The sequence below is a fragment of the Orcinus orca genome, chromosome 12 (genome assembly GCF_937001465.1).
Source record: "Orcinus orca chromosome 12, mOrcOrc1.1, whole genome shotgun sequence".
Classification (NCBI taxonomy): Eukaryota; Metazoa; Chordata; class Mammalia; order Artiodactyla; family Delphinidae; genus Orcinus; species Orcinus orca.
In genome coordinates this window covers 9,749,167-9,764,399 of record NC_064570.1, presented here as the reverse complement: position 1 = coordinate 9,764,399, position 15,233 = coordinate 9,749,167, and the positions used below count along the sequence as shown (strand labels likewise).

Here is a 15,233-nt window from a genome sequence, read left to right as displayed (position 1 = left end):
TCCATGACTTAGTAATTTATGAATTTATTTATTTATATTTATTTATTATTTTTGGCTGTGTTGGGTCTTCAATGCTGCGTGCAGGCTTTCTCTAGCTGTGGCGAGCAGGGGCTACTCTTCGTTGCGGTGCGTGGGCTTCTCTTGTTGCCGAGCACAGACTCTAGAGCACGCAGGCTTCAGTAGATGTGGTGTGTGGGCTCAGTAGTTGTGGCTCGTGGGCTCTAGAGCGCAGGCTCAGTAGCTGTGGTGCACAGGCTTAGTTGCTCCGCAGCATGTGGGATTTTCCCGGAGCAGGGCTCGAACCCATGTCCCCTGCACTGGCGGGCAGATTCTTAACCACTGTGCCACCAGGGAAGCCCCATGTTTAAAATGTAAGTTGACAGTGTATTTTTATTTAAAGATTTAAACTCTGAAATAAAGAAGATAGTCCTCCACTACACTGGTCAGACACTCATTGGAGGACAATATCTAGGGTTAGTGTCTACTAATTTAGGTTAGAAGGAGCTCATAATAAGAAAACAACAAAACAGTAAAGCTCTGATATGAAGGGAACTAATTTAATTTTTTGTAAAGTATGGTGATTCTATGGATGTGGTGAGCTCTTTTTCCATATCTATTGTTTCATGAATAAAACTGCACAAGTGGCATTCACATGCTAAATGTTTCTTTTTACTATTGATACTATTAAATTACATTGATCAGAAGGACTAAAGCCACATTTTTCCTTATACTGTTAAAGGATCATTAATCTTATTTTAAAATGAGATTAATTTTTAAATAAGATTGCAGGACTGCAATCTCCCAGGGATCCTGTATTTCCAAATACTATATCACAGTTAATAATTTTTTATATATATATATATATATATATATGCACATAATTATATATATATTGCTCCCTTACTATATGACAAGCACTGTTCAAAGCATTTTGCATATAGTAATTCATTAAGCATTTTACTTCACCTTACTCTGTGAGACATGTACTATTATCCTCATTTTACTAAAGACCAACTAAAGTAGAGAGAGATTAAATAACTTGTTCAAGGTTTCATGCTTATAAAAGCTAGAGCACTTCAGCAGCCTGGCTTTACGGACTAAATGGAATTTGCCATTCAGTCATTTATCACTTCTGATTCTAAATACAACACAATACAAAATGTAAATGAAAGTCTCTTTTTAAGTGGAAACAAATCATAGTGTAAATTAGAATAAAAACATCATTACTTAGGATAACTCAAATATTTACACTACTGGAAGTAGAGAAAGAAGTGATAATACTTACGGGCCTACTTGAAATGTAACCAAGGGGCATTCACTTATTCCCATAGTTTGACATGAATATGAAATGTAATTTATCTTTAAAAATTTTTTTAAAGGAGACTGCAGAATTTAGGAAATATTAAGAATTTATTATTTTTCCCTGTGAGCCTGTCTGCTAAAACACATTAAATATCAACGAACAAAAATAGTCAGAAACAATAAAAACTTGAACTTCCTCAAAAGTTGTATCTTATTTTTTTCTGATTATATATCATTGTGGAAAATTTGGTATGTATGAGAAAGCATAAGAATGAATGGAAAAAAACTCCCTTTTATTATTCAGTAAAAACCATGTTAGACATTTTGACATATTCTCCCTCCTTCTGATTGTGGACATTTTAAAAACAACTTAACACCATTAAAATGTTCTTAATCTTCAACTTTCATCCTCTCGTGTCAAAAACTCAAATATTTTTACTGGTTACACGGCACTGATTTATCATAATTTACTTAGCCATTTGTTATTAATGTACACTAGTTTCACTTTCTTATATTAATTTTTTATATTAAAAACTTCTTTGTGCCTAAACACTGACTTGCATTTCTGATTAAGTCCTTGGGGAAAATTCCTCAAAGTAGAATTATTAAGTGGAGAAGCATGAATATTTTATAAGCTGATAAACACTGTAAACTGTTTTTCAAAAGGTTGTTCTAAGTTACAATGCTGTTTTATGAGGACCATTTCAAGTTGGCCTGCATTAGATGGTCTCAGTAAAAATAAAAACATGAAAAAAGAAACCTTTGAAATTTATATAAGACTATTTATTTTCTTTGCAGTACGCGGGCCTCTCACTGTTGTGGCCTCTCCCGTTGTGGAGCACAGGCTCCAGACGCGCAGGCTCAGCGGCCATGGCTCATGGGCCCAGCTGCTCCGCGGCATGTGGGATCTTCCCGGACCGGGGCACAAACCTGTGTCCCCTACATCGGCAGGCGGACTCTCAACCACTGCGCCACCAGGGAAGCCCTATAAGACTATTTATAACTTACATTTCTATTGTTACTGAGAATTATTTGTCCAAGTTATTATAAGTCAATGTTCACATCTTTTGAATTGCATATTCATGTTTTTTGTCCATTTAAAGTTTTCTGATTTGTATATTCTTTCTATATTAATGTTCTTTGAAGCCCTTATACCTATCATATGTGCTATCATATTTCCCTAGTTTGGTTTGCTTTTATCCTTTTATTTTGCTTATTGTTTGTTTGTTTTTGGTCAAAAATGCATTCTAATGCTTTTAAACTTACTAAAATTTCCCTCATCTGGAAATTGGTTCAAGATGGCAGAGTAGAAGGACATGCGCTCACTCCCTCTTGCGAGAGCACCTGAATCACAACTAACTGCTGAACAATCATCGACAGAAAGACACTGGAACTCACCAAAAAAGATACCCCACATCCAAAGACAAAGGAGAAGCCACAATGATATGGTAGGAGGGGCACAATCACAATAAAATCAAATCCCATAACTGCTGGGTGGGTGACTCACAAACTGGAGAACACTTATACCACAGAAGTCCACCCACTGGAGTGAAGATTCTGGGCCACACATCAGGCTTCCCAACCTGGGGGTCCAGCAACAGGAGGAGGAATTCCCAGAGAATCAGACTTTGAAGGCTAGCGGGATCTGACTGCAGGACTTCGACAGGACTGGGGGAAACAGAGACTCCACTCTTGGAGGGCACACACAAAGTAGCGTGCACACTGGGACCCAGAGGAAGGAGCAGTCTCCCATAGGAGACTGAACCAGACCTACCTGCTAGTGTTGGAGGGTCTCCTGCAGAGGTGGGGGCCTGCTGTGGCTCACCATAGGGACAAGGACACTGCCAGTAGAAGTTCTGGGAGGTACTCATTGGCGTGACCCCTCCCAGAGTCCACCAATGGACCCACCAAAGAGCCTGTAGGCTCCAGTGCTGGGTCACCTCAGGACAAACAATCAACAGGAAGGGAACTCGGCCCCACCCATCAGCAGTTTTAAAGTTTTACTGAGCCCTGCCTACCAGAGCAACACCCAGCTCTACCACCACCAGTCCCTCCCATCAGGAAACTTGCACAAGCCTCTTAGATAGCCTCATCCACCAGAGGGCAGAGAGCAGAAGCAAAAAGAACTACAATCCTGTACCCTGTGGAACGAAATCACATTCACATAAAAACAGACAAAATGAGAAGGCAGAGGATTATGTACCAGATGAAGGAACAAGATAAAACCCCAGAAAAACAACTAAATGAAGTGGAGATAGGCAACCTTCCAGAAAAAGAATTCAGAATGATAGTGAAGATGATCCAGGACCTCGGAAAAAGAATGGAGGCAAAGATCGAGAAGATGCAAGAAATATTTAACAAAGACCTAAAAGAATTAAAGAAAAAACAAACAGAGATGAACAATACAATAACTAAAAGGAAAAGTACACTAGAAGGAATCAATAGCAGAATAACTGAGGCAAAACGGATAAGTGACCTGGAAGACAGAATGGTGGAACTCACTGCCATGGAACAGAATAAAGAAAAAAGAATGAAAAGAAATGAAGACAACCTAAGAGACCTCTGGGACAACATTAAATGCAACAACATTCACATTATAGGGGTACCAGAAGGAGAATAGAGAAAGGACCTGAGAAAATATTTGAAGAGATTATAGTCGAAAACTTCCCTAACATGGGAAAGGAAATAGCCACCCAGTCCAGGAAGCGCAGAGAGTCCCAGGCAGGATAAACCCAAGGAGAAACACACCAAGACACAGAGTAATCAAATTGACAAAAATTAAAGACAAAAAGAAAAATTTAGGAAAAAATGACAAATAAGATACAAGGGAACTCCCATAACGTTAACAGCTGATTTCTCAGCAGAAACTCCACAAGCCAGAAGGCAGTGGCATAATACATTTAAAGTGATGAAAGGGAAGAACCTACAACCAAGATTACTCTACCCAGCAAGGATCTCATTCAGATTCAACAGAGATATCAAAAGCTTTACAGACAAGCAAAAGCTAAGAGAATTCAGCACCACCAAACCAGCTCTACAACAAATACTAAAGGAACTTCTCTAAGTGGGAAACACAAGAGAAGAAAAGGACCTACAAAAACAAACCCAAAACAATTAAGATAATGGTAATAGGAACATACATATCAATAATTACCTTAAACGTGAATGGATTAAATGCTCCAACCAAAAGACACAGGCTTGCTGAATGGATACAAAAATAAGACCCATATATATGCTGTCTACAAGAGACCCACTTCAGACCTAGGAACACATACAGACTGAAAGTGAAGGGATGGAAAAACATATTCCATGCAAATGGAAATCAAAAGAAAGCTGGAGTAGCAATACTCACAGTAGATAAAATAGACTTTAAAATAAAGAATGTTACAAGAGACAAGGAAAGACACTACATAATGATCAAGGGATCAATCCAGGAAGAAAATATAACAACTATAAATATATATGCACCCAACATAGGAGCACCTCAATACATAAGGCAAATGCTAACAGCTATAAAAGAGAAAATCGACAGTAACACAATAATAGTGGGGGACTTTAACACCTCACTTACACCAATGGACAGATCATCCAGACTGAAAATTACTAAGGAAACACAAGCTTCAAATCACACAGTAGACCAGACAGATCTGATATTTATAGGACATTCCATCCGAAAACAGCAGATTACATCTTCTTCTCAAGTGCACACAGAACATTCCCCAGGACAGATCACATCCTGGTCACAAATCAAGCCTCAGTAAATTTAAGAAAACTGAAATCATATCAAGCATCTTTTCCAACCACAACGCTATGAGATTACAAATCAATTACAGGGAAAAAAACGTAAAGAACACGAACACATGGAGGCTAAACAACACGTTACTCAATAGCCAAGAGATCACTGAAGAAATCAAAGAGGAAATCAAAAAATTCCTAGAGACAAATGAGGATGAAAACACAACAATCCAAAGCCTATTGGATGCAGCAAAAGCAGTTCTAAAAGGGAAGTTTATAGCAATACAAGCCTACCTCAAGAAACAAGAAACATCTCAAATGAACAATCTAAACTTACACCTAAAGGAACGAGAGAAAGAAGAACAAACAAAACCCAAAGTTAGTAGAAGGAAAGAAATCATAAAGATCAGAGCAGAAATAAATGAAATAGAAAGAAAACAATAGCAAAGATCAATAAAACTAAAAGCAGGTTCTTTGAGAAGATAAACAAAATTGATAAACCTTTAGTCAGACTCATCAAGGGAAAGAGGGAGAGAACTCAATTCAATAAAATTAGAAATGAAAAAGGAGACGTTACAACAGACACCACAGAAATACAAAGCATCCTAAGAGACTACTACAAGCAACTCTATGCCAATAAAATGGACAACCTGGAAGAAATGGACAAATTCTTAGAAAGAGGTAACCTTCCAAGACTGAACCAGGAAGAAATAGAAAATATAAACAGACCAATCACAAGTAATGAAATCGAAACTGTGATTAAAAATCTTCCAGCAAACAAAAGTTCAGGACAAGATGGCTTCACAGGTGAATTCTATCAAACATTTAGACAAAAGCTAACACCCATCCTTCCCAAACTCTTCCAAAAAATTGCAGAGGAAGGAACACTCCTAAACTCATTCTACAAGGCCACAACCCTGATACCAGAACCAGACAAAGATACTACAAAAAAGAAAACTACAGACCAATAACACTGATGAATATAGATGTAAAAATCCTCAACAAAATACTAGCAAACAGAATCCAACAGCACATTAGAAGGATCATATACCATGATCAAGTGGGGTTTATCCCAGGGATACAAGGATTCTTCGGTATATGCAAATCAATCAATGTGATACACCATATTAACAAATTGAAGAATAAAAACCATATGATCATCTCAACAGATGCAGAAAAAGCTTTTGACAAAATTCAACACCCATTTATTATAAAAACTCTCCAGAAAGTGGGCACAGAGGGAACCTACCTCAACATACTAAAGGCCATATACGACAAGCCCACAGCAAACATCATTCTCAATGGTGAAAAACTGAAAGCACTGCCTCTAAGACCAGGAACAATACAAGGATGTCCACTCTCACCACTATTATGCAACATAGTTCTGGAAGTCCTAGCCACGGCAACCAGAGAAGAAAAAGAAATAAAAGGAATGCAAATTGGAAAAGAAGTAAAACTGTCACTGTTTGCATATGACATGATACTATACATAGAGAATCCTAAAGATGCCACCAGAAAACTACTAGAGCTAATCAATGAATTTGGTAAAGTGGCAGGATACAAAATTAATGCACAGAAATCTCTTGCATTCGTATACACTAACAACGAAAGATCAGAAAGAGAAATTAAGCAAACAATTCCATACACCACTGCAACAAAAGGAATAAAATACCTAGGAATAAACCTACCTAAGAAGGTAAAAGACCTGTACTCAGAAAACTATTAAGACACTGATGAAAGAAATCAAAGATGACACAAACAGATGGAGAGATATACCATGTTCTTGGATTGGAAGAATCAACACTGTGAAAATGACTATACTACCCAAAGCAATCTACAGATTCAATGCAATTCCTATCAAACTACCAAAGGCATATTTTTACAGAACTAGAACAAAAAATCTTAAAATTTGTATGGAGACATAAAAGACCCTGAATAGCCAAAGCAATCTTGAGGGAAAAAAACAGAGCTGGAGGAATCGGGCTCCCTGACTTCACACTATACTACAAAGCTACAGTAATCAAGACAATATGGTACTGGCATAAAAACAGAAACACAGATCAATGGAACAGGGTAGAAAGCCCAGAGATAAACCCACGCACCTTTGGTCAACTAATCTATGACAAAGGAGGCAAGGATATACAATGGAGAAAATACAGTCTCTTCAATAAGTGGTGCTGGGAAAACTGGACAGCTACATGTAAAGAATGAAATTAGAACACTCCCTAATACCATACACAAAAATAAACACAAAATGGATTAAAGACCTAAATGTAAGACCAGACACTATAAAACTCTTAGAGGAAAACATAGGAAGAACACTCTTTGACATAAATCACAGCAAGATTTTTTTTGACCCACCTCCTAGAGTGATGGAAATAAAAACAAAAATAAACAAATGGGACCTAATGAAACTTGAAAGCTTTTGCACAGCAAAGGAAACCATAAACAAGATGAAAAGACAACCCTCAGAATGGGAGAAAATATTTGCAAACGAATCAACAAAGGATTAAACTCCAAAATATATAAACAGCTCATGCAGCTCAATATTAAAAAAACAAACAACCCAATCAAAAAATGGGCAGAAGACCTAAATAGACATTTTTCCAAAGAAGACATACAGATGGCCAAGAAGCACATGAAAAGCTGCTCAACATCACTAATTATTAGAGAAATGCAAATCAAAACTACAATGAGGTATCACCTCACACCAGTTAGAATGGGCATCATCAGAAAATCTACAAACAACAAATGCTGGAGAGGGTGTGGAGAAAAGGGAACCCTCTTGCATTGTTGGTGGGAATGTAAATTGATCCAGTCACTATGGAGAACAGTATGGAGCTTCCTTAAAAAACTAAAAACAGAATTACCATATGACCCAGCAATCCCACTACTGGGCATATACCCAGAGAAAACCACAAATCAAAAAGACACATGCATCCCAATGTTCACTGCAGCTCTATTTACAATAGCCAGGTAATTGAAGCAACTTAAATGCCCACTGACAGACAAATGGATAAAGAAGATGTGGTATATATATACAATGGAATATTATTAGCCATAAAAAGGAACAAAATTGGGTCATTTGCAGAGACGCGGATGGACCTAGAGACTGTCATACAGAGTGAAGTTAGGTCAGAAAGAGAAAAACAAATATCATATATTAACGCATATATGTGGCACCTAGAGAAATGGTACAGATGAACCGGTCTGCAAGGCAGAAGCAGAGACACAGATGTACAGAACAAACGTATGGACACCAAGGGGGGAAAGCGGGGAGGGGTGGTAGTGGGATGAATTGGGAGATTGGGATTGACATATATATATATACTAATACGTATAAAATAGATAACTAATAAAAAAACTATTTAATAGAAGACATGAAGAGATTGAAATAAATAAATAATGTACATGACAATTTAAAAAAACATCTTATTGCTACAAAAAAAGCTAACCATCATTGGTGCCTTCGGCAAGTCAGTAATCTTTTTATCATAGTCACATCAGAGATCACTGATCATAGATCACTGTAACAAATAAAGAAAAGCTTGAAATACTGAGGGAATTACCAAAATGTAACACAGAGACACAAAGTGAACAAAAAAAAAACCTTCCCTCATTCAAGTCCCAGTCATTTCTCTTTCCTTCTAGCTGTATTTTTTTTAAAAAAAACTTTTACCCCTAACTTTTTAGCTCAGCTGGTATTTACTTTAGTTTTAATGGAAGTTGATAACTAAAGGGAGTTTACTCCCCCAATAGCTTAGCATCTGCCCCAGCACCACTCTATAGATTAATCCTTCTCCCAACTTATTTAAAAAATTAGAGAGATTTGTTTCTAAGCTATTTTCGTAATGTGAACTGATTTTTTTAAATAACAGAATCACACAGATTTAATTATAGAATCATTAAAAAGCCTTAATATCCAGAAAGTATATCATACTCATTACTTTTTTTTTTTTGCAGTACGCGGGCCTCTCACTGCTGTGGCCTCTCTCGTTGCGGAGCACAGGCTCCGGACGCGCAGGCTCAGCGGCCATGGCTCACGGGCCCAGCCGCTCCGCGGCATGTGGGATCTTCCCGGACCGGGGCACGAACCCGTGGCCCCTGCATCGGCAGGCGGACTCTCAACCACTGCGCCACCAAGAAAGCCCATACTCATTACTTTTTATCAAACATTTCTTTACCATTTTTATCTATTAATTCTTCCAGAAAAACCCTGAAACGTTTTGTCAAGTTCTCCAATTCCCATTCATTAGCATTTTCATTAGAATGACATCAAACATTAGCTAACTGGCAAGAGACAGCAAATTTATAACATCCTGTCTTTCATCGGGAAATATATTTCCATTTACTCAAGTCTTATTTTTTTAAGAATTTTCTTTATATTGCTCAACCCATTTCTTAATAAAGGTTTTTTTATGCATGCATTTGTGATTGTGAATGTTATTCATAGTACATAGAAACACTTTATCTGTATCCCCATGCCTAGACCTAGCAGATCTTATCTAATGACATACTTTTTGTAGATATATCCTGGTCCTGACCAGATTTTCAAGAGATTTTTTCTTTAGCCATTTTCTATGATGAAAACAATATACTACTCTCTAATCTTATTCCTTCTTCTCATGTCGCTATAATTTCAGCAACAGATCTCACACAAATGCACTAATTTCTAATTGGCTTGCATTTTCATCCAGAAGAAGTATCATTAACCAAATATTATTACAGCAGGGTCAGTTTACGTGCTTTGGCTTAAATTTTATTTTAGAAACTTAAATTAAAAATCTCTTATTTCCCTAAGAAGAAATTATATATGTATTACAGATATACATAAATTTTTAAAAGTCTACACAAACCCACATTTGTTTTGCTAAGTAAAAAAGGTAACTATGTATAAAAATAACCCTTAATAACACAGCAATACTCCAAATAAAATCTTAGGTTTGCCAAATTTTCAGATTAAAAAAAAAAAGGTACATGCTGTATTTGTATATCAGTCTCAGAAATTGATTGTGAAAGGAAGTGAGTTATTATCAGTTACTGTCTACATACTTCCAAAAATGAATTTTAGTGGAAATGATGTTAAAAAATTGATCTGCCCTTATTATTAAGTTTTTAAAAGTCTAGTCACAAGCTTTATCCGCTGGAGTTATACATCACATGACCTTCATATAGCCTGCTCAGAATTTTCAAAATGAACACTGACTGGTTGCAGGGAAAGACTGACTTGCCAAAAAAATAATGTTGCTTTAAAAGATCTTTACATATAACCAACCACATATGCTAGTCACATATATATAAATGAAAGCTACCTTTTTCTTCACTACCACATTGTTTATTTTTTTCATTTAAATTAAAATGAAGCCATGTGCATATGGAAGTTTGAATTTAACAAATCACAATGCAGTTATGATATTTAATATCCAAGATAAAACAAAAAAATTATTTTCCATTATTTTGTGTTTATAATACCTCTTATGCTTAAAGACACGGGTGCCCCTTATCTTGTATCTATTTTAACAAGAATTAATCTATTATTCACAGGTGCAGGACCTATCAAGAACGAATTGTTCAGCTTTTCCAGAAAGTTAACTGCTTACCTAAGAATAAGGCTCATGTTTTTAGTTTAGTTTTTTTTTTTTTTTTCAGTTTAATCCTGGGCTGAATTTGACATAAATCAAACTGATATTTAAAAAGAATGCTCAATCTAGCTATTTCCCCTACAGAGCATTCTTACCTGATACATTTTGCTATATTCTTTACATCACAGAAATAGCCGTGTTGTTGTAACATAAACAATATATATTTTTAAAAGATTTATTTTTATAATTTCTCATAAGTTGTAACTGTATCAGAAAGATGATGACTCACCCTTATGGTCTGTTCATTACCTAAATGGGTCTTGAAATAACTGTTATTTGAAGGATATTTAACCTCCAAAACAGGGGTTCTCAAACTTCCTGGTCTCAGGATCCATTTACACTTTGATCCCAAAGATTTCTGATTATGTGAATTAAAATAACCATCTTACAAAACAAAACATTTAGTGCAAAGATAGGCAACGTTTTACATTTTTGTTAATTTTTTAAATGTCTGGTTTAATAAAGACAGCTGAATTTTCATATACGTGTCTATATTCAATCTGTTGCAATATGTTTATTGGTTGAAGTATATGAATAAAATCTCTCCTCATACAGATATGTGGTTGGAAAAGGGAGGAGTATTTTAATAGCCTCCCTTCTTTGATACTATACCCAAACTCAACAAATAGTTTCTTAAAAATTATCTGCAATATGGAATATAAAATCGTATCAATGAATTTTTGTACTTTATTACATTAAAACCCATTAGTCTAATCTGCATTTTTGAATGGAACTTTTATCCAGGCATCATGATCATTCAGAAAATAATGATTTGCCAAGATAACAGTTATCTTTCAACTGTTGACATCATTTATTTATTAAATACCAAAAAATTACATCATTCATATCCCTACCAATCTCATTAGAAAAGCCTTTTAGGGACTTCCCTGGTGGTCCAGTGGTAAAGAATCCACCTTATAATGCATGTGATGTGGGTTCAATCCCTGGTCAGGGAACTAAGCTCTCACATGTCGTGGGGCAACTAAGCCCACGTGCCATAACTACTGAGCTCATGCGCCTCAACTAGAGAGCCTGCGTGCCACAACTACAGAGCCTATGTGCTCGGGAACCCACACACCACAACTACAGAACCCACACGCCACAACTACAGAGCCCATGCGCCCTGGAGCCTGCACACCACAACTAGAGAGAAGCCTGTGCACCACAACGAAGAGCCCATGTGACGCAATGAAGATCCCATGTGCCACAACTAAGACCCAACAGCAGCCAAAAATAAATTAGATAAATAAATAAATAAATAAATCTTTAAAAAAAAGAAAAGCCTTTTAAGTGTTTGAGCAGCTGGCAAGCTCACAATGGCAGACACACGTTTTCTAAAATCTAATTTTTACTCAAAAACTGGAATTTTATCACTGGCAACAAATACTAACAATTGCTTGCTTGAAGAGACAGGTTCATTTTGTTCATTTTCAAGAAAATGTCTACCAAATACTCACTTCTGAATAACTACAATTTGTCTGTTGCTCTTACAAGTGAAAATAATATGCCATGAAAAAAAGTGGCTAGTTCAGTGTGTATCTCACACAACTGCTTTTTCTTGAGAAAAACATACTACTTTGGTATAAAGCAGAAGCGCTTTATGTGTACTTCCCATTTCTTCACACAGAATATTAAAGAGGTTAAGTTCAAGGGTCAAGATATTAAAAATAAATAATTTTACTTCTTCATCAAGGATACTCTTATGCAATGATGGGTTTAACCTCGGGTGCACAGGAAGGAAGAAAACTATGCCTGCTAGTATAGTTTGGGGCCACTGCCTCGACTACAGCAAGGCACCAGCAGTTTTACCCTCTGTTGTTTCTGTATCATTAGTGCAGGTATCTTAGCAGTATTATGAAAATAACTGACTTTACAGACCCCCAACGGGTCTCAAGGATCCCCAGGGTTCTGTGGACCACAGTTTGAAAACCACCACGTTAGACTATAAAGGCCATGTGTGATATCAAATCTCAGAACCACAAAATAGAATGCAAAGTTGTGAACATGTATATGTGCTTTTTTTTTCCTGAGAGAGAATTGCTAGCTTTCATCAGATTCTCAAAAAAGATCTGTGACCCAAAGGTTATCATGTTAACTTGGATTTAGAAATCAACCAAAACTCCACTATTAAAACACCACTATCAGTCAGGTTTCACTGATTTCTTTCACAAAATATATATTTCTGCGCTGAAAATATTCTGTGACATAGGGGGAAAATGACCATGAGCTCATAACAGTGATTTGGGAAACTCCATAGGAACTCTGAGTATTCAGAGGGGAATCCAAATGCACTTGAAATGTGGTCTCTTGCCATTCTTAAGGCTTAAATATGATTATCAGATTATTAAAGATAAATACAAGTCAAAAAGGAATTCAACTGGTTTATGACTTTTCATATAACACTGTATTCCAAGGCAAATATCAAATTGTAATTAGATTGTTATTTGTGTGATTGTTTACCATCTGTCTCCCACACCAGACTTAGCTTTTTGAGGGGTACATATGTTTTGTTCATTTTTGTATCTCTTGCACCTAGCTAGCACAGTGCCTGCACATAAAAGATCCAAAATAAACATTTGTTGAATCAATTAATGGATAAATAAACCTTATGAGGCGGATAGGGCAGAAACAGAACGATACAGAAGAACCACCACAGGGGAAGAAAATTTCTCAACTGGGAAAATGAAGTACACCTGTCCATGACAGCATGACTGCTCAATTTTGCTCATGGAATAAGGATTTTCTGCCCTCCGTAGGTTATAGTCATTCAACCAAAATTTACTGAGCACCTACTATGTGCCAGGCAATTTTCTAGGGAGTGGGGCTGCTGCACTGCACAAGCATGCATGGTTTCTGGGTTCAAGGAGCTGACCTATGTTTTTCATCTATACTAAGATGCACTGTATTTCATCATTTTAACATCTCTGAGAAAAGCCTCTTGCAGTGCTGTGTCAAGAATTTAATTGGCATTTTTTTTCTTTTTTAGTGGTACATACAATATTGGGGCCTCTTACAACTGAGAATGATTTACCTAGATTTAGATTTAATGTCATGTTGTGAATAAGAAATGTACTGGATGAGCTTTCAAAGTCTTGTTCTGCTAAAAGTTTAAAAAGCGCATAAAGTACTTCTTTTTAAACGAAAATACAGACAGTTGATTAATTTGTACACTTCCTGAATCTATGAGGTGCACACTGGTTTACTTCTTAAAGTAATGTGAAAGGCCATCAACACTTTCTTTACTTTTCCTAGTCAAAACAGCTGCCATTGATTTGTAAACAACAATAATGCTATGAATGGATTTCGGTGTCACAAACCTTATTGAACCATTCAGGACTTCTCTTTTTAGCCAATGATAGCGTTGTAACAAATCCAGCCAGCATTCCCGCTGCAGCAACAGTACCAAGGAAAATTCCACCTGTCAAGAGTTTTGGGGGTAGGGCATGGAGGGTGGGGAGAGGAAAAAAAAAAAAACCCTTACGTTAAAAAGATGGACACAAGTAAGTTTCAGATACTATTTAAAAATCACTTTTGAATTTCGAGAAACGATGGCTAAGCAGCTCTTGGCAAAGGTAAATGACAGCGGCTGGGAAACCTGCGTGACCACACGACCTCTGGTTCCTGAGGCCATGCTAAGGTAGAAAATAGGCGCAGGGTCTCTTCCCCTCTTTCCGGGGACAACTGCGTGAAGTTTCTCCAGGGGAGCAAAAAGAGAGAGTGGGAGTTAGAAAAGGGAGGACACGAGAGAAACTGCAGAGGGAATGGGGGAAATGCAGCACATACAGAACAGCTCGCGGGACCAGCCCACGGACTAAACTCAGGGCACCCAAGCGAAGGTCTCCCTGGGCGGGGTGTGAGTGGGAATGCCAGCTCCAGCGCAGGCTAGGGCCCCGGGTGAGGTTACCCCGACACCCGCACCCCACCACACCTTTAACCACGAAAAGCCGGTCATTAGTGGACGCCGGAGCCCCCAGCCGAGAAGACGGCTCTCCAGTCCCAGTATCCTCTGTCTCCATGTTTATAAGCCTCCACTACTGCGTCCGGCGCCAACTGGGACCGGGTGGAAGCGAGAGCTAGGCGGAGGAGAAAGGTTCCGCTGCCCCCTCCATCTGTGCAACCTGAATACCGGTCCGGAGAACGACCTTTGCCCCAAAACTTCTGTCCTCCTCCGCGCGCGAGCGGGGAAGCTGCTGTGGCTGCACCCCGGGGGCGGTGTCTTCCAAGGCTGTCAACCAGGGAGGATCATTTGCCTGCTCCAAGGTGATGATCGCTGCACTTTAATATTGTGTCTATTTGAAACACGGCTCAGCTTTGACTCTAGGGGGCAGTGAGGGGTTGCAGATTGCGCCAGGAGCCCAGTCCCAGCCTGGTTAGAGACCCTGCAGGTCTGTTTCCCGGTGAGCCGTACACTATGTCTGAAGATTTGGCCGGCGTTAACATTTCACGATTCTAAAAAGTAGGCCTCAGCCTTTTCTCCGTACTTTGCTGGGAAATTTCGTAACAGCTGTCGCTTTAGGTGTAAGGGACAGGCTTTATCCCTGGAAGACTGCCAGC

At 37.9% G+C, this 15,233-nt stretch overlaps 1 protein-coding gene across 2 annotated transcripts in view; it reads right to left on the bottom strand.

Moving 5' to 3' along the window:
• The window catches only part of TMEM242 (transmembrane protein 242), a 46,270-nt gene extending 31,494 nt beyond the window's left edge, over window positions 1-14,776 (bottom strand). Inside the window, exons 1-2 of one of the 2 annotated variants that reach the window (XM_049695469.1) lie at window positions 14,608-14,776; window positions 13,997-14,097 (exon numbers count right to left, since the gene is read on the bottom strand). In XM_049695469.1, coding sequence (XP_049551426.1) covers window positions 13,997-14,097; window positions 14,608-14,695 — 189 coding nt within the window. In that variant the 5' untranslated portion in view covers window positions 14,696-14,776. The remainder of the gene's footprint in view (window positions 1-13,996; window positions 14,098-14,607) is intronic. The other variant, XM_049695468.1, reaches the window with a different exon arrangement.
• Between the last annotated feature and the right edge of the window lie 457 nt (window positions 14,777-15,233).